Here is a 21,262-nt window from a genome sequence, read left to right on the forward strand (position 1 = left end):
TACAATTCTCGCTGTTCAATATTTTTTATAAAATCAAATACAATATGCAGTATTTTCAAATGAGACACAAATGCATATTGAACTACTTAATATTACAAGATAATATGAAGCTTTATCTTAAAAATACCTTCAGCAAAATAAACTCCCATTCTGTCAATCCAAGTTAAAAAAATATGATTAGAAATATACAATTTAAAAATAATCAGGATGAACAGTACTGATTAGTCAAGAAATTTTAGATCTTGATAGTCTGTACACGAGTTTACGCCAGACAAACAGTCTGCAAACCATTAATATAAAAACTGCAGTGCAACAAACGGGTGAACATCACATTTTTTCTTTTTTTTCCCCATTTTAATGCATGAGTCTCTACAAATCTCTTTTTTTTTTTTTTTTTTTTTTTGTTTTAAATCAGCAGCACTTCCTCTCTTGTCATACTGGGGCAAAAAGACAGGGTCTGGGTTAACAGCTGAGTTAAGTTATTGATGCTGTAATGGAAGCTAGCAATTGGACCCAAGATATTACAGCTTTTGAGTATGTTGCATACTTTTGAATAAGAGATCAAGGGAGAATCCGTCGTGTTTGAAAGGGGAAAGAATTTCTAAGGAAAAACTCCTAACTGGCGACAGCAGAAATAACTTAACTTCAGCTGCTCTGTGGTACAATGGTGATGCAGCTGCCACCACACATTCCATTTTGGCACATAACAGTTCAAAGATTTAGAAACCAAGGACTCCCTCACCCATGCCCACTCTTCATTCTTGTACTTAAGACAGCTTTGGTATGGTGTAATAAAAATGCTAGACAAAGTACTAAAAGTTCAGAACAAACTAGGCAATACAATTAGATGGGACACAATGAGGTAATGAGTTAATTTTCCATATAAGGCTGTTTGGAGACTTCAGATGTAAAATCCCTTTGACATTTATGTGTTTCTCACTAAAATACTGGGTGGTGGAAGGGGTATCCTGAAAGACACTCATGCCAAACATGCAGTTTTGGTTTAGCTACAGTTGCTATTGTGTGTGTTTGTGCACTTGTTTTATGCAAATTTACTTCTGATGAACCTGAAAGTGCTAATGGCTCTGCTGGTTACTTTAAAAAAGGCAAATTCCAATTTGGAATTTGGAAGGGGTGTGAAATAGACTGATTATTTTTAGGTTAAAAACAAAGATGCTAAAAGAGGAAACTCAACTGAGAGAAGGGCAAAGCCAAACACAATAAATATTACTAAATCTCTCTTGTTTTGACTCTCACCCTCTCATGTCACCATCCCTTCTGCCTTCCAAGATAATAATTTTCTTCAAAAATAAACACAGATTCATATTTGCACAATATACCTACTATTGTGGTTACCTGTACTTCAGCTTTTGGGCAAGTGGCTTACTTTAAAAAAAAGAGAGACAAGAAATTTTAATCGCTCTTATGAGGGTGAATTCTGTCCCTCTCTTTTAGGTGCTTTTCACCTAGAAGAACATGGTGGTGAGGGTGAAGATTAAGAGGAAAACAAAAAATATTTGGGGTCTGAGCCTCAATGGTCCTTTATTTCACACCATACAAGCCTCTTCTGTTTTCTTTATATTCATATTTGCAAATTTTGACTATCCAAACTCACGGATGCTACCTGTAAGCTTACTTACACTTCACATCCTGCTTCCCCTCCAACTCATGATGCTTCTTGCCAGAAAATGTTTTCAAGCCAATGCGTGGTTATTCCTATTGGCATTCAAAAATCACCAGCCTAACAGAAAGCTTAATTTTAGTTTAAAGGGATGTAGATTGAAACTAGTCACCGAACCTGCCCATTTACATTCATAAAAAGAAAATTCTCCCCCTTGCAGAGGTAATCCATATCTTTAAAAACTTCAGTTATTCCATTGCTAACATTTCACATCTCTCCCTTTCTTCTGCTTTCTACTGTAAGAGTCACTAAATCAACAGATAACTGTATCATATTTAAGGCTATGTGGTAACAGCCCTCATCTGAGGGATATGCAGCGGTAAACTTCAGTTGGCAGACAAGGGCATATCACTGCAAAGCCAGCTTTGAGATTTCATAACGTGAGAAGTGGTAGGGAAAAAACGCTGCCAGTGTCTGAAGACAGTCTTGTAGTGGATGAAAACCTCAGTCTCGGACAGATTCCTCTAAAAATTACACTGCTTTAACAGAGGTAAGCTGTAGTTTTTAAAGTGTTAATTAGATGTTAAAAACTATACCTGCCCCTGAGTTCCACTACCAATCTCAGTTGTACAGCAAGCTTGTTTTCCCTTTTTTGTGTGCTGCACTCATTAAGTGTCTCAAAGCTAAAAAACAGTGACATCCCCATGTTCTTAAGTGTGCCAATAAAACCTGGGAAAAATTCTTACCTTTTAGATGTGGTAATCTAAAGTTTCACCTAAAAGACTTGAAGATAGGAAAAGAAACAGTAATGACATTTCAATATGACAGCACTGCTTTACATGGTAAGCTGTTTTTCCTCCCCCTTAAAATCATACCAGATTTAAAGCAATTACAACTAGTTAAAAGAGCCATTGGTTGTGAACAACTAAAAATCTATTACTATTAAAAACAAGTTAATTGCTTATAGTTAGTTTTTTCAAAATAAACAAACCACACAACCTTTGAAAATAAAGCACTCTTTGGTGGACAATAGTTACTTTGTGTACGCAATACTGCGGCTTCATAAAAAACTTCATACAAAATAAGAAAGAATAGCCATTTAACACAGGAGAGTACCAATACTATAAGAAAAAAAGCTTTTGTCGTTGATTTGCAGTCTCAAGTGGAGACTTGAGCCCAGTCTGAATGGACAACACAGATTTATATATTTAAAAGCTCCCACCATCTTTTAAGTTCCGGTGGTCAGCAGCTAAGTGATTGCCATCACAATTTATACACATGCATCATACATACCAGCAAGCCCTCTTTATAATAGAGAGCTTAAGTATTTACACCTGAGTCTAAATGTACACAGATTTTGTTGGGGTTTTTTTGAGGAAGTGTTAGCCCATTAGTTAGGAAAGTCTCTACCAAGCATGTTGACAGTTCATTTTATTCTATAAGTACTGAAGAGATTAATCTGTTTCACTTTTGCTGAAAAATGGAGCCAAAGTAATCTTCCTTGAATTGCAGCAAGTCCCCTATAGTCACATCCCCTTCATTCCTGAACATCCTTTTCAACACTGGTTCCTTATTTGAAATTTAACGCAATACTGTTCTAGTCCTTGGGACGGCTTGGCTGCTGAAATAAAACATATTTGAAGAACAAAGTTAAATAGGTACTCAATATGTACTTAAGCAAACATTTCTGGCAAGGTAAAATGAGCAAACAATACTTCAAAGAAAGAAACAGAAGATAAAAGTCACTGCATTTAAGAACACAGCAATATTGGTTGTAAAGAAAGCATGGACTGGTCTGATCACAGACAATATGAAGGAAGGTTGTGTTCCATACAGAAAAGCAACAGAGGATTCAAGGTACCATAATTTCATTAAGCACATTTGCTGTAAAGCATTCCTTTTCTTTCTCTCCCACTGAGGTATCATACTGTAGGAAAAGTACAAAGAATAGTAAAGAAACATTAATTTTTTTTTAGATTACATATAGACAAGCTCTGAAATGCTGCAGGTAGTTTTCAGTGTTTGAACAAGGGTGCAGAAGGCTTGTTTACAATTCCCAGCAAAGCAAAAGCATATGAGATTTTTAAAGCATATTCCTCTCTGTTAGTTTTTGTGATATATCTCTCTGGTTAAAAGAAGTAAAGGAATCTACACAATATAGTTTTCATACATTTTCCCCCATACTCCCAATTATTTTTTTGTAATAACTTGACCTGCATTCCCTTAAGCACCTCTACCTACCAAAATTCCTTCACCACTCAAGATTTCATTTCTAATCAACTACTTACTATATACTTGATCCTAATTCTGTTATGTGTAGTAACATGGAAAAGACTGTTTCATTTGTGTCTTAATATGATTCAGTTGGTTTGGATCTGATGTATGCACCTTGTTAAAATACAAATATGAACTTCTCAGTAATTGGCAAATTTACAAGGAAGATGTCTTAACTGGAGAAACAAGGGCATCCACAGAAAAAGACTCTGGATAAAACTCTAATAATACGATTTGTTGCAGTTCAACAACAGTGTTATTTCAATCACAAGATATAATGTGTTATGTCCACCAGTACTAGTCTTTCGTAGATGGCAGCTGACATCTAGGGATGTTCCGCAAAGGAAATGCAGTGAATGTTATGAATAGGATTGGAATTCCCTAAATTCTCTTTGCAAAGGCAGAATAGTGCTTTAGCTGTAAATGGCTGTTTTGGCTGAAAAATCATTCTGGAAGCATTCTATGATAGTGTCTCCAACAGTCTGAAGGATGAAATGGCAAATGAACTACCCAGCTCTGCAGATTATAGTGCATTAGGATGGGCTGCAAATGTGATTCATCTACAGTAAGAGTTGACTAAAATGACCTACAGTATCAACAAATGAGATGAATGTAAAAATACTGCAAGATGTTTCCACTGGAACATATCAGAAAAGAAAATCAAAGAATAAGGGTACACAGTAATGTCAGAAGTTCAGAGAAGGCAACAAGGTCTTGACAAAGACAGATGTTGGTTAGGGCATGATCTCAATTTTGTAATAGTAATTCTCCTCTACCTTGCAATCCACTTGATCTGGAACGGGTCAGACAATCTCAGCACTATGAGGTAATGCAAACCGCACAGACTTCAAGAAATTAAAATAAACTTAAAAGAGATGAAAAAACAAAGGGATGCTTAAAAAAAAATGAGTGACATTTTGCCAAATGCTACAGGAAAAATAAAAGGACACCTACAAGATTAACAACAAGGTACTGCATTCTCAGTCCACGAAATTGTACAGTCATACCAAAATACCCTTGAAGGGACCAGCACCCAATTAGCCCTGACAGATGACAAGATAATTAAGAACTGCAGAACTGTGATGTAACTATTTAGGACAAATTGGATTATTGGATCCAAGCATAAAATAACTGGAACTCTGACCTCAAAAGTTAGAAGAAAGAAACAGTATATGGAATAAAATATTTGGGGTTGAAGTTTTAGAAAATCCATTAAAATATGAAGTAGTTTATGAAGTTTGAGATCAACCTGATCCTTGGTCCTCAGAGTCATAAATCTAGCAATATACCTAAAGGATTTCTTTCAAAATAACTGAAATCTTCTACGAACTCTATTTTAGGGATGTTGTTTCCAATAAGGGCAGGTATTCTCATCTCACACAACACAAAGGTCAACTCGGAGGGGTGTTTTCCAGGAACTGAAAATCTCTGTTCAGTTACACATGCGCATGTATACAGCTACCAAGAGTCGCAAGGAGCTTAAAACTGGGAGAGGCATGAAGAATAAAAAGCAGCAGGCAGAATCCCATCAATCTGTTTGGACGAAAACTGACAAGGTGAAAACGACACAAAATGGAGGAAAAAAACAACCGATCAAACAGGAAAACCCTGAGAAATACTTCAGATTTTTAGTAAAACATGCATTTCAGGAAAAAGAGATTATTTTTTAACATATTGTTACATGAATCAAAATGTAATTCATATAGCCACTGCTAAAAATTCTCTGACTAGAATTTACTGCGGTCTACTATTAATGACTATTTCTGTTGCCTGGTAGAGTGAATTTTTCATAACTTCTGCTGCCTTCAATGTAATAGGATAAGGAAGGGGAAAGAAAAGCTCTGTGGGGAAAAACCTGCACAAGAACTGGGAATTTTCAGCAATATTTATAAATCAAGCTACATAACTACTTTTTATGTTATTTGCCACCTTTTACTCTTCCCAACAAAAGTAAGTCCCCTCAGCACCTGAGAGACCCATTCAAAAGTTTTTCACTATAAGCACAAGACAAATTCTGGTCAATTGTAACCACTGGAAATTGCTTGGAAATTGTTTTAAGCTACACTCCCAGGCTCATCTTTGATAATGACCTGGAGAGCTGCCACAGAGGGGCATGAACACATGCACACACACAGAAGCATAGTAGCAGTGTGGCCATATGCTTCTGGGCCAAAAGGCACTTTCAGTCTTGCATAAATCCATCTGAATTTAAAATTTCATTAAGCTTTACCGAACAGGTTCAGTTCACATCATCAGTCATTCTCTCAGTACAAAATCTCATTCCAGTATACACATGCATTTTATATGCTTCATCTCTCCACTACTACTGCATTTCAGTTGTCCATCAAATTCCTCTTAGTTTTGACTTCATGTACTTACTAATAATTGACTTGATGCTGTGAACAACATTTCAACCTCTTACACCAGGCAGAAGTTTGGTAAAGAAAGGCTTTTTTTTCCATTACCAAAATGCCTCACCTTCGGTAATTCTGACTCACACGAGGAATTACAATATAAAATTCTTAAAGTTGAAAGACTGAGCAACATAAACAAATGACATAAGATTTAAGATTCCAGATATTCTCAGTACATGACACAAACCATAAAATTATTTCTTATTTCCCGTTGCTAGGAGGAGGATTTGAACTGTGGCAAAAGCTCCTGTCAGCAATGGATATGCCAGCTCAAAGTATTTGCCTAGAGAGCAGTTACTAGATCTGTAAAGAGGGTAACTCTCACCTTTTTAAACTGTTTTTTCTTGCAGCAGACCTGGTAGTTCTTTTAGTTATGTCTGTACTGTCAGAAATGCTAGGTTCAGAGGTTTTATTTTTCTGAACAGTGGACTGCAGAATTACTCTGAAAAGAGTAGGAAAAAAGAAAGATTATATAACCTGAAAATTTCTAGGAAAACACCGAAAAGAGGATATTACAGTTGCAGCAGAGCTAACAAGTATCAGCTGGCTTTTCACAAATCATTCTGAAAAGCAAATTGTTCTGTCTGAAAAACATCCTTTTTTTTATAACATCCTTGTTATAACTATGGTAATGCAAGTTGTTTTATTAGGAGCATAGCAGTTTGTTTTGTTGTGGGGTGTTTTGGTTTTTTTTTGCTTTCACAGAATGGACTAAATTAATGGTTTTGAATTTCCTGTTACGTTTTTGGAAGACAAAAAGCTAAGAAACTGTACTTTAAATTACTGCAACAAATCAAAAAAATGAGAAAATCTGAAGTATGCAACAAAAACATACATTATTTTCCAGACTGACACAGAAAGGAATTCAGAAAAAATGCCAAGTAATTCAATCCATGAAGATCAAAGTCTAAATCTCCTGCAATTAACCATGAGACCTTCAATAACAGTAGGCTAGGAAAATCATGGCATATGCTGGCATTTTGCGCTTACAGGGAATTACTACACCATACTCAGAACTCAGCTTTACATGGTGTTTGTGCTCCACCGCTTCTCTGGAAGACGCTAGAGCAATATATTGACTATTTCCTAAGCAGGCAGATTTCCTAGTGTTGCTTACATCAATAACAAAAGAACTCCAGATTGTGAAATGCAAACAACTATTTTTAGCCACCAGCCAACTGGTTTGTAGGGAGACCACATCTTCTGTATTCCTAAATACGTGTAGTGAAATTATGATACTATGGACACACTAAGTCACAACTGGTCAATGGAGTCCACAGATATCTATTTAGTGCATCATTTTATACGTCTATTCCCTAGTCATTCCATCTGTGCAAGTTTCCAACCATAAAACTATGCATCATTTTAGAGATTCAGAGCTAAGAGTAACTTAGCTATTACTTTTTTTTCCCCTGCTGTTATTAGACTGTAATTTTCAGTGGCTTCACTGAGTCCATCTGTGTCAGCAGATTATATTAGATTGGAAATCAAAACTTTCATTAAGTTGTATAAACTGCAGTCTGGTTGGCTAATACTCCGAAGAAACTGTTTTCCAGGAATCCTAGACATGAACATAAAACGTAGCTTTTGGAGCAAAAGTAGACAGACATGTATGGGAGAAAATATGAGTATTTTCATACTTGTGTAACATATTCACCAAAACCAGAAATGGGAAAAAAAACCCTGCACTTTCACTGTTTTATATGGGTTTGATACCACAATTAGAATATGCGTTGGAGATAACACAATTTCATCTAAAATAAATTCTTTACAGCAATAAAACTGATCAGCAACCTTATTTACCGCATACTTCTAGACTGTTTAGCAAACAGATGACTACAGAACCACAAAGTTCAAGTATTTTAAATTTCTACTTGAACAAATCTCTCTTAGTATTTCTGACTTGCAAACTTGTCACTGGATTTCCAAAAGTTCAAACCAAACAGTCTTCCTCTGAGATAACAGAAAAGATTGTAATAGCAAGTACTATCAAAATGCAAAGCAAATTCTACTGTAAACACAACACATTCAAAGTCAGAGGAATCAGTTATTCAAGAGGCTGAAAACAAAAACCAGATACCTTCAACATATCATGCTTCTGTAGACAATACAAATTCTTCTAAGAAAAATCTGTTTTCCTTGTATGCCCAAGGTTAAAAGGTTCAAAACCTGGAAGTTCAATAATTTCTGTTGTGCTTGTAAACCGGTTCTAACAAGTTCTAATATTAAAGTTCTAGTAGTAAAGCTTAAAATTCTCTTTTCAGTGCCACAGTTGTCATATAGTATGAACAAATTTGGGCTACTGCACTTTCAACCAAGCTTTAAAAATGACACCAGTGGTGAAAAAAGACTTGCATTGTACCTTTTATCTATGCCACTAGCAACTTCCAGGACTGAACGGAAAGGTACAAAGCTGGCTTAACGCCATAACATTTAGTCACTGAAATATAAGCATGACCAAATCATGGCACATGCTGGTTTATTAGTGCTCATGCAGACAGAAATACAGAAAAATCATGTTTTCTCCTTAAATATACACATACGGTGTCTTTCTGTATAAAATACATGTAATGTACATATAAAAGAAAACAAAAGTTATTGGAAGGTGATCTAATGGTTATAATCTTTCTCTTATAGGTGTCCATTCTTTCTAGTCACCGGAATTTCAGAAAACAGGTCAGTATACATGGCTTAAACCCATATACTTTTCTAATATGAACTGAAACACCATGAAGTGTGAAGATACCATCTTGCACAAACACTTAAATATTCATCTTTTCAACATATCATAGGTAAGTCCTTACTTTCTACAGAATTTCGTTTTATCTGTTCCAAAGGAAAACAGAAAAGAGGTTCTAAATGGGAACGTGAGTCATAAGAATAGTCACCATACATAATTGCACCTTAAAACCAAACCAACCACATCATCCTCCTAAGATTGCTGTATCTACGAAAGGGTAGGGAGAGAAGGAGCTGGCTTATGGGACCAGCTCAGAGCTAGCTGTGAGCATGGCAGAACCTTTAACATCATCTGCTCTTCAGTAGATATGTCATTTTTACATCTCAGCGATACACAATTTCAGATGGCAACCCAAGAGTAAAGATTAATTGAAATCCCTGTGAACAAAACATTGGCTGAATGATCAGACAGACATGTTTAAATCAGACCAAAATTCTAGACTTCGAAGGCTCACAGCACCTCAAGGAAAACAGATGAGGTCCCATTTACACCATCGTCTGACACGGTGTTACAACTAAACACCCAGAGGTACCTTTGGGCCCAACAACTGTCAGCTTAGGAGTAGTAACAGTGCTATCAGAGCTTTCATTAGAATGCTACTGTATACATGTTTAAGGTAAGAGAAGAAACTATCTTTAATGTATGAAATTTTGATTTAACACAATGTTCTGGTTTCAGCTGGGATAGAGTTAATTTTCCTCCTAGCAGCTGGTATAGTGCCGTGTTTTGGATTTAGCATGAGAATAATGTGATAACACACTGATGTTTTAGTTGTTGCTAAGTAGTGCTTATACTAAGTCAAGGACTTTTCAGCTTCCCATGCTCTGCCAGCGAGGAGGTGCACAAGAAGCCGGGAGGCAGCACAGCCAGGACAGCTGACCCAAACTGGCCAAAGGGCTATTCCATACCATATGACGTCATGCTCAATATATAAACTGGGGCCAGTTGGCTGGGGAGCAGCAATCGCTGCTTGGGGATGGCCTGGGTGTCAGTCGGTGGGTGGGGAGCGGTTGCATCATTTGTTTTTCCTGGGTTTTGCTTCACTCCCTCTTTTTGTTGTTTCCCTTTTCATCATCATCATTACTATTATTATTATATTTTATTTCAGTCATTAAACTGTTCTTATCTCAACCCACGAGTTTTCTTACTTTTGCCCTTCTGATTCTTTCTCCCATCCCACTGGGCAGGGGGGGGAGGGTGAGCAAGTGGCTGTGTAGTGCTTGTTTACTGACTGGGATTAAACCATGATGCAGAATTAGAATAGGAGCCTCACTCAATAGCAGGTTCAATAGACAGGTTTTATAATGGACATGAGATAAGGCCACAGTAGAGGAAATCCTCCCAAAATCTCAGCACCAAAAAAAATCCCGAACTACATTAGAGAAGGGTAAGACCCTCAAGATACCTACCTTACTGCTTTTTAGACGGTCATGTAAAATAGCACATCATGCTGTACATGACAACAACCAACTTCCAGAAACACATCTGATGTACACAAAGGTTTTCTAACTCAATGAAATATGATTTAAAAAAAAAAAAAAAAAAAAAGGAAAAGTAGAACATTTCCTGACCACAGGCTACAGAATGCTGTAATAGCCACGCTACTAAAAAAGGTAATCCATATATCATAAGAACTTTTCATCTCCAATTAATCTGTAATGGAAGCATCACTTGGTAGTTCTGAACCTCATATACTCCCCAAACACCACACTAGTTTATACACTACTTTCTTATTCAAGCTAATATATTGGCCTTTAAACAAATCAAAACCTGATTAAAGGGAACAGTCTTTGGGTCAGTAGTACGATCTTTTAAATAAATCACAACTTTTTTTCACCATTTAACTCGAGTTGGGTGATGGGACAGGTACACCATCAGGACACAAAAGCCCAAACCTCACAACTCAAGACAAAATCCACAAAACTTGAAATGCCAGCAAGGTAATACATCTTAGAGAGAAATCAATCCACGCAACAAGCATTTTTAAAAGAAAAATTATTACAGTATCCTAGGGAGGGATGAAGGGAAGAGAGGTTACACAGGAGCATGTCTTCTCTGACCTGTGATGGGCATTTTATTCTTGCCAAGGCTACCTGTTGTATGAGGTCTGTCAAATGCAGTATTGCTTTCTCCTTCATCACCTCATGATTTTTAGGAAAACAGGAATGAGACTTCTACCACTGTTCCAAGTCGTTAACAGGCAACAAGTGACTGATACTCTTCAGTCTACAAGGCTCCAGCCAACAGGACTGCCAGGCTAGCCCAGAGAGATTCATGATCCTGATTGATAATTTGATCTCCTAGAACACAAGGGACACTAGCTGCATAATGGAGAGAACATCAGTATAGCTTTTAAGAAAAGCTTAAATGTCTTCTCTTCCCAGACATAAAGAAACGTTGTATGACTGTCAATCCTGGATATGAGGCAGCAGCACCAGTAACCCAACTGCTTGCATCGTGACACATTTATGAACATCAAACAGTCTTTTCTCTTTCCCTCTAGCAAGGCAGTTTTTAGACAGAACACAGAAACCGTAAGAGAAAGAAGGGATGACAGTTGAGTGAAACTGATCTTACAGTACAGGAAAACAAAGGACAGATTGTTTCATTTTTGTAACCAGTGTTTTAAGTTTAGCTTTTTAGTCTGTGTTTAGAAATCTGAGGTCTGACTTCTGGAGAACTCTGAGACAAGAAATACTGCTACATTGAGCACAAAACTTTGAAAAGAAGCCTCTCATTTAAGTATGTCCTTTGACAAAGTTAGGTACCAATGGAAAAAAAAAAACCAGCTAAAGTGAGCTTTAGTTTTGTGTTTTTTTTTTTCTCTCCAAAAGAACAGATTTAGATGACCTCAGCTAAGGCTAATAGGATAACTAAGTTGTCCACAAGTCCCCCAGTTCTCATTCTTTACTTATTAGGTCATTCCCTTCAGCAGAAAGAGTCCTGTGCTTTTTAGAAGTGCGGACAAAAAGTTGCAAGGCCAAATGTAAGAAGGAAAGAGTACTATTAACCTTAATGTTCTACCAGGAGAGAATGCCTTTTCTTACTTAGTACTCTGGTGTAAAACACTTTTTCTGACCTATTTTTTCTCTGAGAGTACCAAAGTTTCAAGCATTCACCCAAAGGAACCATTTTGCTTTGAGGGTGGTGGTGGTGGAGCAGCTCCAGGGAGACACCGTAGCAAGCAAAAAGTTCCTGTCTGGGTTTCCTGGCAGTTCTGCGTGCTGCTTAAGTTTTGTTTGGCCAAAAGATGGAAGTTGTCATTTGATGAAAACATTGCACATTTTAAGTGGAAGCAAGGCCCGGCAATCACTGCAGCCACTCTGACAAAAGCAGAGTGGAGAAAGAGTGAAAACTGTACTCAAGAAACTAATATGTTTTTAATGCTTTACTCAGCTCCTGAATCCAAGTAACAGAAAGAAGGGATTTAACTAGTCTCATAAAGCTCTATAAAAAATAATTGAGAATAAAAGAAGATGAAACCACATTGGCTGGGTAAACAAGTGAGCCTTGATCTAATACTGCAACCTGCCTCATCTTCCGTTATGTTAAAAAGGAAAAAAGAAGTTCCAATTTACTGCCTCTTATGGCATACAATACTATAACCTCTTAGTAAAGAACAAAGACCTACTGACATTTCTAACAAATTCTAATTCCTGGCATTTCACATGAGTAAAACCATCCTTCGGGAAACTAAGCTCCTTCGCAAGTTCATGAATTTCAAAGTAAAACTGGAGCTAACATCTTCATTTGCAATACACAAAGGATAGGATCATATTTTAAAGCAGTACTTTTTCCTTTTTACAAATATAGTTTTGCTTATATAGTTTTGCTTATTTGCAGGAGCATGCAGAGAAGAAAGGCTTCAAAATTATAAATTATCCTAATTATAAAAGCTCTGCACCTTTTTGTATTGCAAGCCAGCCATAAAAATCACTCAGTTATTCCAAATAATATATACAAAAATACAACAAAGCCAGAGCAGTGAAATTTACTCTTGCAACAAAGCCAGTAAGAAACATGGTATGAAAACATGCATTTATGAGACATACTAGACAGAAAGCGTGAGCTATTGTAGAGAAATGGAATGGGACACTTACACAGTGGCTCTCTCTCAGGGGGTCCTGATGGTTACTATGTTCTTAAACCATCTAGACAGAATAGCAGGCTGGGCAGAAGGGAGCCACATACAATCCACCAGATGACAATGCTACACAGTGTAGACACCAGCATAGCTAGGAGCCATCTAAAAAAGGGGTTGGAGGGGGGAGGAAAAGATGAACAAAAATTCAAAAGCAAAAGCTATTGGTGCATTTTAGCTTTTTTCAAGTTCCTCAAAAGCATATTGCTCTATAACTTTTGCCAAGCATTTTCTTACTTTCTATGACTGAAACAATCCATGCAACCATAAATTGCCAAATGTAGTATCCACATGTTGCTGGAATCAAAGCAAATTATCTGAAATCCTCACTAAACTCGTCTATTCCAAAGAAAATCTGTATCACTCTTCTGAAAATAAGTGCATGCTGGAGCAGTACATCTCTGTCCACTTGCTGCCATCTCTTAGACAGTTTGATCAGCCTGTATTCATTCATCCTACTTCACAATCATACGCTTTAATACTAAAACATTAGATCAGAGCGAGACCAGTTTGTAGGAACAATTTATATGAACACCCAGATGATGGGGTATACTACCTTCCTGTGTTCCAAGTAGCAAAAGCCAATTCATAATCCTTTACCAAAGGTGCAGAATATTGCTAATTAGAACATATACAAAGTATCCATTCATCAAAGCATATAAAGTTTATACAACTAACTTCAATAAACATTAACAAATGTTATACACAAATCCCTTGCAACTTAAATGTAAGCAATGCCTCTAGTTCTCAAAGACTGTAATTGTCCCAGCTTCTGGTGCTCTTATTTTGCGTTTTTTTTTTCTTTTCTGTGAAATAAAACTACATAGAGGATTTAGAAGCTTCTTTGTGTTTGCCTAGATAAAATTAATCAATTTCACTCCAAGATTAATTAACAGTCAACTAAAAGGGAAAACGATTGAAACTTCTTCTAACAGGGAAGACTTCTGACTCAGGTAAGGCAGCTAAGTATTCCTAGCAATATTTTGGTTTAATAATAACAACACAAAGAATATAAGAAGTTCTGGATTAATTTTTCACCAAATTATTTCAGTACAAGCTGCAAACCATACAAATAACTTGGGGGAACAGGAGGAGGGAAATTCCAACTCCCTGTGCCACAATGCACGCTGTAAAAAACAACTCTAAGCTCTAGATCAATTATTTTAATTCTACAGAAGTACAAGCTAACTAGTTTTAATTAGAGCAGTCATGTTCCACAATGCTTCATGAATGGAACAGTATTTGAAGAGTTGATAGGCTTTCTGCATATTAAGACAATGGCTTTGGATAGATTATCATACAGTCTACATTTATTCTATGGAACACACAAAAAATGAGATCTTTCACAACCTTTGTTGCATGACTTAAAGTACCTTTTACGAAAAAATATTGTGAAGTGGAAACTAAGGCACCATGTGCCTTAGAAACTAATATGCAAGGTAGCTGTTTTTTACTGTGCTACTTGAGGTAACTGGGGTGATGTGTTTTGGCATTCCTTTAATGTCAGTTGGGTACAGGCTTTGTTCTGAATCTGTTGTTTCTTATATGATTGCCTGTGTAAATGATGAGCATGAACAAAAGAGAATCTTTTAAAGCAAAAGCAGAATTCATACATAGCAACGCGTGAGGGTTTCCAAAGACATACTCCTTTACTTTCAGCACATTCTTACTGCATACCTCTCACTTTTTCTAAAAGTCTGATGACACTGCTTCGTCTTAAAAAAAAAGAAAAAGAAATAAAAAGCCAGCAGCTAGCAGCAGCATCCCCTACAGAAAGACAGCACAATAAAAGCCAAGTTGCCTTTGGTCTGTGACTCTGGTGCTGTGTTCCTTGCAAAAATCTGACAGCCAGGCGTCACCATTCCTTTCCTACCAATCAAATGAGATCCAGATACATCTTGCAAGTCTTGCATTCTCTTGTAGTTTATTTAAGGGCAGAGAGAAAGTTTTTTCTACCTGCAGTTGCTACAAACTACAACAGATGCAAAGGCGACTACGAACTTTCTTTTACAGGTGGTGCTTCAGTACCTGTCTAAAATAAAGAGACTAGCATACCAGGTTCCCTGACAGAAATGCACTCCTTTTGAATTTATTTACTGAAATAATGCTACTCCCTGCCTTCCAGACCTACCAGCCATTATCCCACAGCCCACAGGTATTAGGGAAAGATCCTCTCCAAGGACAAGGAGATGAAAGGAAGCTAAATATTCTTCTTTCAACTCTTCTTCCGTAGCTGACTTTACTTCAAAAAACAGCGCGTACCTTATTTCAGCCAATCAAACACCACCACATGGAGTCATAGTCTTCCATTTTTATACTACCACAGGAAAGACAAGGGAACGTTTGTGATTAAATTAAAAGTAAAGCATTCAGAAGTACTATGGGAGCTTGTAAAGAGCAGACTACTGGAATGAAAAACAATACAGAAAACTAGAAACTGAGTAATAGTTCTTTAACCAAGTTCTCCTGCCTCCTTAGCTCTCACCAAGCCTTCAGAGAAACAGTGAATCTCATGCTTGTTTTAAACAAATAAAAGCAGCCTTGGCAACAAACTTTTTGGGGTAAAGGGAAGTATGCATAAAGAAGAGGATAAAAGTATTTCTGGCATTTATACATTCAGAAACTGACTTACGTTAGCGGAGATGCAGTTGGAGCTTTTGTCTGCCTTCTACTTTTCAGAGCACGAAGCTTATCACCTTGTGTTACACAGTTTGTTTCATCTTCATCACTGTACTGGATAAGCGGAGACAGGAAAGGGATAAATCAAGATTAAAATATACACACTTAAGACATTTAAGAATTAACCTTATCTTAAATCTTAAAGTTAGAATTATCGCAACAGGAAAGTTTGCCAGCATAAAATCAAAGGAAATTCACTTGCATAAATACAATTCTGTTCTTTCCAGCTTCCTGTTTACTGCTTTTAAACCTGTGAACCATTAAGTGGTGTCATGAATTACATGCATCAGAATGTTGTCTACCTTTAAAACAGTGGAAACATATTATCAAATCTTTGCTTAGGTACAGTACAATCTTCAGTCAAGTACAGCATTTCCCTATTTCACTTGCCTTTTTAAAACAGCAGTACCATTTTTTTAAAAGGCAGCATCAAAAGGTATTATAGAAGTTGCAATTACTTAGAAACTAAAAAGAGCAAAAACCCTTTCATCCCTTCCCTTTAAACACACACAATGAAGTAACAGACAATCCAAAACAAAATCACAGTGTTTTTGACTGCAAATTGTGAGTACTTTTTTGTTCTAATATTTAACTAATTACTAAAATATGATAAGGATGCTCCTACTTCACCTGTGGACTGCACTTCATTTTTCATACTTGCTGTCCATAACTTCCCCCCTCCCCCATATATCTCAATACAAAAAGGGCAAACAGAAAAAGAATCTCATTAACATAGTTTTACTGTACCTACAGGTTTGTTCAGAACCTGAGAGATTCTCAACAGCAGTTACAACTTTTACAAGAGCACAATATTCAGATGGTTACCAGCTCAATGTCCTTTTGGATGGCTCTCCTGTTTTTTGTGTCATTAATTGAAATATCGTCTACTCCTGACAGAATTCTTGTTACAGCAATTTTACGGTTTCCTCTCAGCTTTGCATGGAAAATATCTCCTTCTGTCCAAAGTTCTGCCTGTTTGCTAAAATAACATGGAAAAAAAAGCCCAAAACACAACAAATTAACACCAAAGGTTATTAAGTGTACAATAAAAGAAGAAGAAAAAGACATCTAGATCTATTTTTTAAGTCATTTCTAGTCAATCTACTTACTCCATCAGGAAGTGTTGTTGTGGTCCAATCACTGAACCAGGTCTATTTATTCTAATCCAGGCAATAGTTTCAGCAGCTGTCATCCGATAATGCTTCATAATGTAACAGGCAATAAGTGTGCCAGTTCGCCCAAGACCAGCTGTGTAAGACAAAAGAATGGCTTCTTTCATATACCCAACTTCATCTGGAATCTGCTGTAGCTACAGACGTTGTTACTTGGACAAATAGTTACTTGCCTAGTTTATTAAACAAACCTGTTACTGATCAAAACTGGTTAAGTGCAACTCACCTTTTGAATTTTTTTTTTCCATATACAACATTATTAACACATTGTTCACATGTTTTTAGTGAGGTAACCTTCCAAAGCCAGCAACTTTACAAATACCTGTAAGTCCATCTATCTTCATTTACTATCTATCTATGAATATGTATACAGGTATGAGAATGTTTTTATGCATGCGATAAAACAGCTGGCTTTTTCCAAAATTCTCAAAGAACCTTGTTGCGAAGTGATCATACATTGCACTGAAACTAGTTGCTCTTCCAGTCCCTCCTCTAACTAATCTCTTACTTTAGTTCCCAAGGAAAAGACAAATTTTGCAATAAGCAAGTCTGGGTACTAGCCAACACAAGCCGAAAGTACTCCAGAATGAGGAACCTTCTCTGCAATGGTCCTCAAAACAGTTCTATTTACCTTGGGAAACATGAGAAGGAAAGGAGGACAGGTTGAGCTAAGTGGTTCCTCTCCTCGATCACTCGCTGTAAATGTCAAACCACACATCACCTTCTCTCATTTAACAAGTGGCTGATCAACACCAGTGTAAAATCTTCAGCATAGCCCAACAGCCAAGACAACCACACAGCACTTTCCATGCCTTGCCCAGCTTTAAGAACAGGCTACAGCATTCTACTTTTTCTCAATAGTAAGAGCAGGTCAAGGAACATAAGGTAGTCTGGACACCATTACTATGATAAATATCAAAGACCATCTTAATTTGAATGAAAACAAAGCACTGATACTCAATATTCAGGCATAATCAATGAAGTCATATGCCTGAATTTATCACCTCGGTAGACAGTACGAGTATGCACTTGCTTCCCAACAGTCAAGATGAAGTTTTTTACCAATTCTTCCACTCCACAGTATAATCCTCTTAAACATGCAGCAAATAGATGGCAGATCGAGGAAAAAAAATGCAGTCTTTGCAGGTCCCAGGCACATGGGTTAAGAAACGGCCTTTCTCCTTCAATCACGGCATTATCAGGTGCGCTCGTCAGGCAGAGTTTGTGCAGAACAAATGTCTGATAGATTATTAAAGATGGTGGGGGAAGGGTAACATAGTTCCTCTAGAACCACAGAAAACTATACTAGCTGCACTGGGTGTGCTCTAAGTATCTTTTCCTTGGCAGTCTAACTCTGGAGGAACAGATATTCAGAGCATGCCCAGCGTAGCTAGTAAAAAGGGTTTCTGAAGGATAAAGGTTTCTATGGTTCTGAAAGAACACTCATACTTTTGGGGGAATCTCCTCAAAAAGCTGCATTGATTTTTTCAAAAGTTTATAATTTGGCATATTTAACTATGTATTTTCAGAAAGACCTATAAACCTTGCCAGGACTTCAAATTCCTGCTCGAAAGCATCCTTTGAAAGTGACAACGCTTTCTAGCAGAAAGAGCTGTTAATATTGGCAAGCTCACTTTCCCCAACCTCATTCTTGGAAATAGCTGGGAAGATTTTTCTGGAACTTAAAAAAATTAGAAGATGAAGTGCAGAACAGAAGCATACAAAGAATTTTTACGGAAAAGGTGCAGTTTGGCAGAGATGTTAATAACCAGATATAACAGAATTATAGTGCAAAATACCTCAGGAACTGTAACTGTAAGCATCACTTGTAGTATGAATTGGTTTTACACTATACCTTTGCAATGAACGGCTATAACACCTTCAGCATTTTCACAAATATTTAGAAATGTTTTAACTATAGTATCACTAGGTGTGCTTCCATCAGCAAAGAAGAGGTCAAAATGCTCAAATCCAGCATCTGTAAATCGTTTGGCATCATACACTTTTTTGTTGAGGCGTATTATAGTGGTGACCTTATTTTTCCTGAAGTATGGAAAATAAGCCTCTGGAGCATGGTGAGGATAGCCTATTTGAAAAAAGAAGGAAAAAAAAAAAAGAAGAGAATAAGGCTCAAACTGCAGAAATAAACAAAGACTCAAAAACAAGAGATGAAGACACTTTCAAAACAGAACTCACATTCAACATAAAGAAACAGACTAACTGAAAATGGAATTTTAACATAATCACCTAGGTCAGATACAATTAAACCAAGCATTAAAATTTTACTGCCAGGGTTCTTATAAAAGAAAAAGAGCCAAGGAAAAAACACACTGTTTGAGGAACAATTTTTAAAGCTTGTTCTTACTGATAACAATCAACTAAGAAAGCAGTGGGCTTGTGTCCCCCACCTCCTTTTTTAAGCATACCATTTTCAATTTTACTTCTTGAATGAGGTCCACTGAAGGCAATGAATTTGTTTGGTATTATCCAGTTAAAATCTCCATTTTCTGCTCTCTGTCAAGAGAAAATGCTTGGTTTATCATTATCCCTGTATTTTCAGGCTTTTCCTTATTGTTTCAAAATACATGCTAGATAGAAGTGATGCACAATTTTTGCCAAAGGAAGTTATGTTAGTTGCCTGCTTTGTGTTCCATTGGGAGGATGACAGATGCTTTCAACCTCACTTTTCTTGCCTGTGTTCTCCTCTTTCTAAATCAGAGTTTTAGAACAACACAACTGATGCCCTTCAGATGAAGGGCAACTTCCAATTTTTTATTTTTTATAGGTTTCTAAATTATGACCTTGGCCTTATAGCTGTTCACAATTTAAATCGTGATTTTTTAGATTCTAAGAACACTTAATTTTCTCTTTACAGATAACTGGCAGCTTTGCGTTTCTGAGACTGCATATAGTCAAGACTTGCAGTCCTTCATTGTCATATTTGTTTCCTATGCCCCAAAGTGAATTTTATAGGCTTGGAGTTTCCCAGTCCTGCTTCCTTCTTTACCTCAAAGAGTGTTATTATACCTTTGCCATGTGTTCACAGAAACATACTGTGATTGCCCTCCAGAATTCAGTTAGACTTGGACTTGTATGCCCTCAGGTTTCTCATCAAGACTGCTCAAGAATATGCATGACCTCTAAAAGGCGGCCAAATTCCCACTCCCCAATCATCTTCCAGGGCTTTGATAATAATGGAAAAAAGTATTTATTTCCATTTCGGTTTCTGCTTTTCCCCCCATGTTTGAGGCTGACTATGCTTAAATCTAAATTTTAATATTCTCTCTCTGACCACACACCTTTATTTAACAATCAAAGTTTAAAGAGACAAAACAGAAATGGAACCTAATACTACAAAAAAAATAGCACATATTATAAACAATCAGCATTAGTAACAGCAAACAAATCAGAAGATTGATACTGAACACTTACTTCATAATGCTCATATTCATTTACATCAAACGTATTGAAATCCAGGAAACCATATTGCAAAGCCTAAAATTCAGAATACAGCTTTTAACAAAGACAACATCTTTTCAATGAGGGCAGTTCATCACTCTTCTAGGTTACGGAAAGCCCCTAATACCTGTTCTACTCTTTCAGAGAGATTTCTTCATATATTTGAAAAAATACAGATCAACTCAGTCTTGGTTCAAAACAGATTTGTAAATTTTAATACAAATGAAGTTAGACAAGCAAATCCACTCTTTTCTGTTGTCATCGAATCACTACAAAATTCCAGACTACAGAAGCATTCAGTCTTTTTATTACTGCTAGGAGTACAAAACCAAAAAAGAGAAAAATAACTGGCTAAAATTATCTATTGAAATTATGAGCACGTTCTAAAGTCTGCATTCAAGGACTGCAAATATTTTTGTGCATGAATGCTATTTGCTCTCATTATGATGCTAATATCTTCATTGATTTTGAATTGTTTGCAGACACACAGTCCTAAGCAGACACTGGTGTCGTCCCTGATGTCCCGTAATTATCCACAACCATTACACTTAATACTGTAAAAAAAATGTAAACATTTGAGTAACTGGCAGTTTACCCACTTCTTAAGTCAGGAAGCACTAACATAGATAATCCTGTATCTCCAGATATTTAAAATCCTACATTCTAATCTCCTCTTTCACTGCATGATCTTCTGTAGTTTTCCTTGCTGTTCACCTGTACTAAGAAGAACAGCAATTCACCACTCTTGGCATTCAAGCAGCC

General features: G+C 36.8%; 1 protein-coding gene across 12 annotated transcripts in view; it reads right to left on the reverse strand.

Moving 5' to 3' along the window:
* The window catches only part of CDC14B (cell division cycle 14B), a 48,517-nt gene continuing 27,255 nt past the window's right edge, over positions 1-21,262 (reverse strand). For 4 of the 12 annotated variants that reach the window (XM_082336528.1, XM_082336520.1, XM_082336522.1 and 1 more), the window contains 8 exons: positions 20,474-20,536; positions 19,468-19,555; positions 18,897-19,127; positions 16,979-17,117; positions 16,695-16,848; positions 15,823-15,923; positions 6,635-6,751; positions 1-3,242 (listed from right to left, as the gene is read on the reverse strand). In XM_082336528.1, the coding sequence (XP_082192654.1) occupies positions 3,203-3,242; positions 6,635-6,751; positions 15,823-15,923; positions 16,695-16,848; positions 16,979-17,117; positions 18,897-19,127; positions 19,468-19,555; positions 20,474-20,536 (933 nt within the window). In that variant the 3' untranslated portion in view covers positions 1-3,202. Of the gene's footprint in view, positions 3,243-6,634; positions 6,752-10,538; positions 10,555-11,155; positions 11,350-13,149; positions 13,296-15,822; positions 15,924-16,694; positions 16,849-16,978; positions 17,118-18,896; positions 19,128-19,467; positions 19,556-20,473; positions 20,537-21,262 lie in introns of those variants that run through there. The other 8 variants (XM_082336521.1, XM_082336525.1, XM_082336523.1 and 5 more) reach the window with 8 other exon arrangements.

Source organism: Platalea leucorodia (genome assembly GCF_965183815.1).
Source record: "Platalea leucorodia genome assembly, chromosome: Z".
In the NCBI taxonomy this organism is placed as follows: Eukaryota; Metazoa; Chordata; class Aves; order Pelecaniformes; family Threskiornithidae; genus Platalea; species Platalea leucorodia.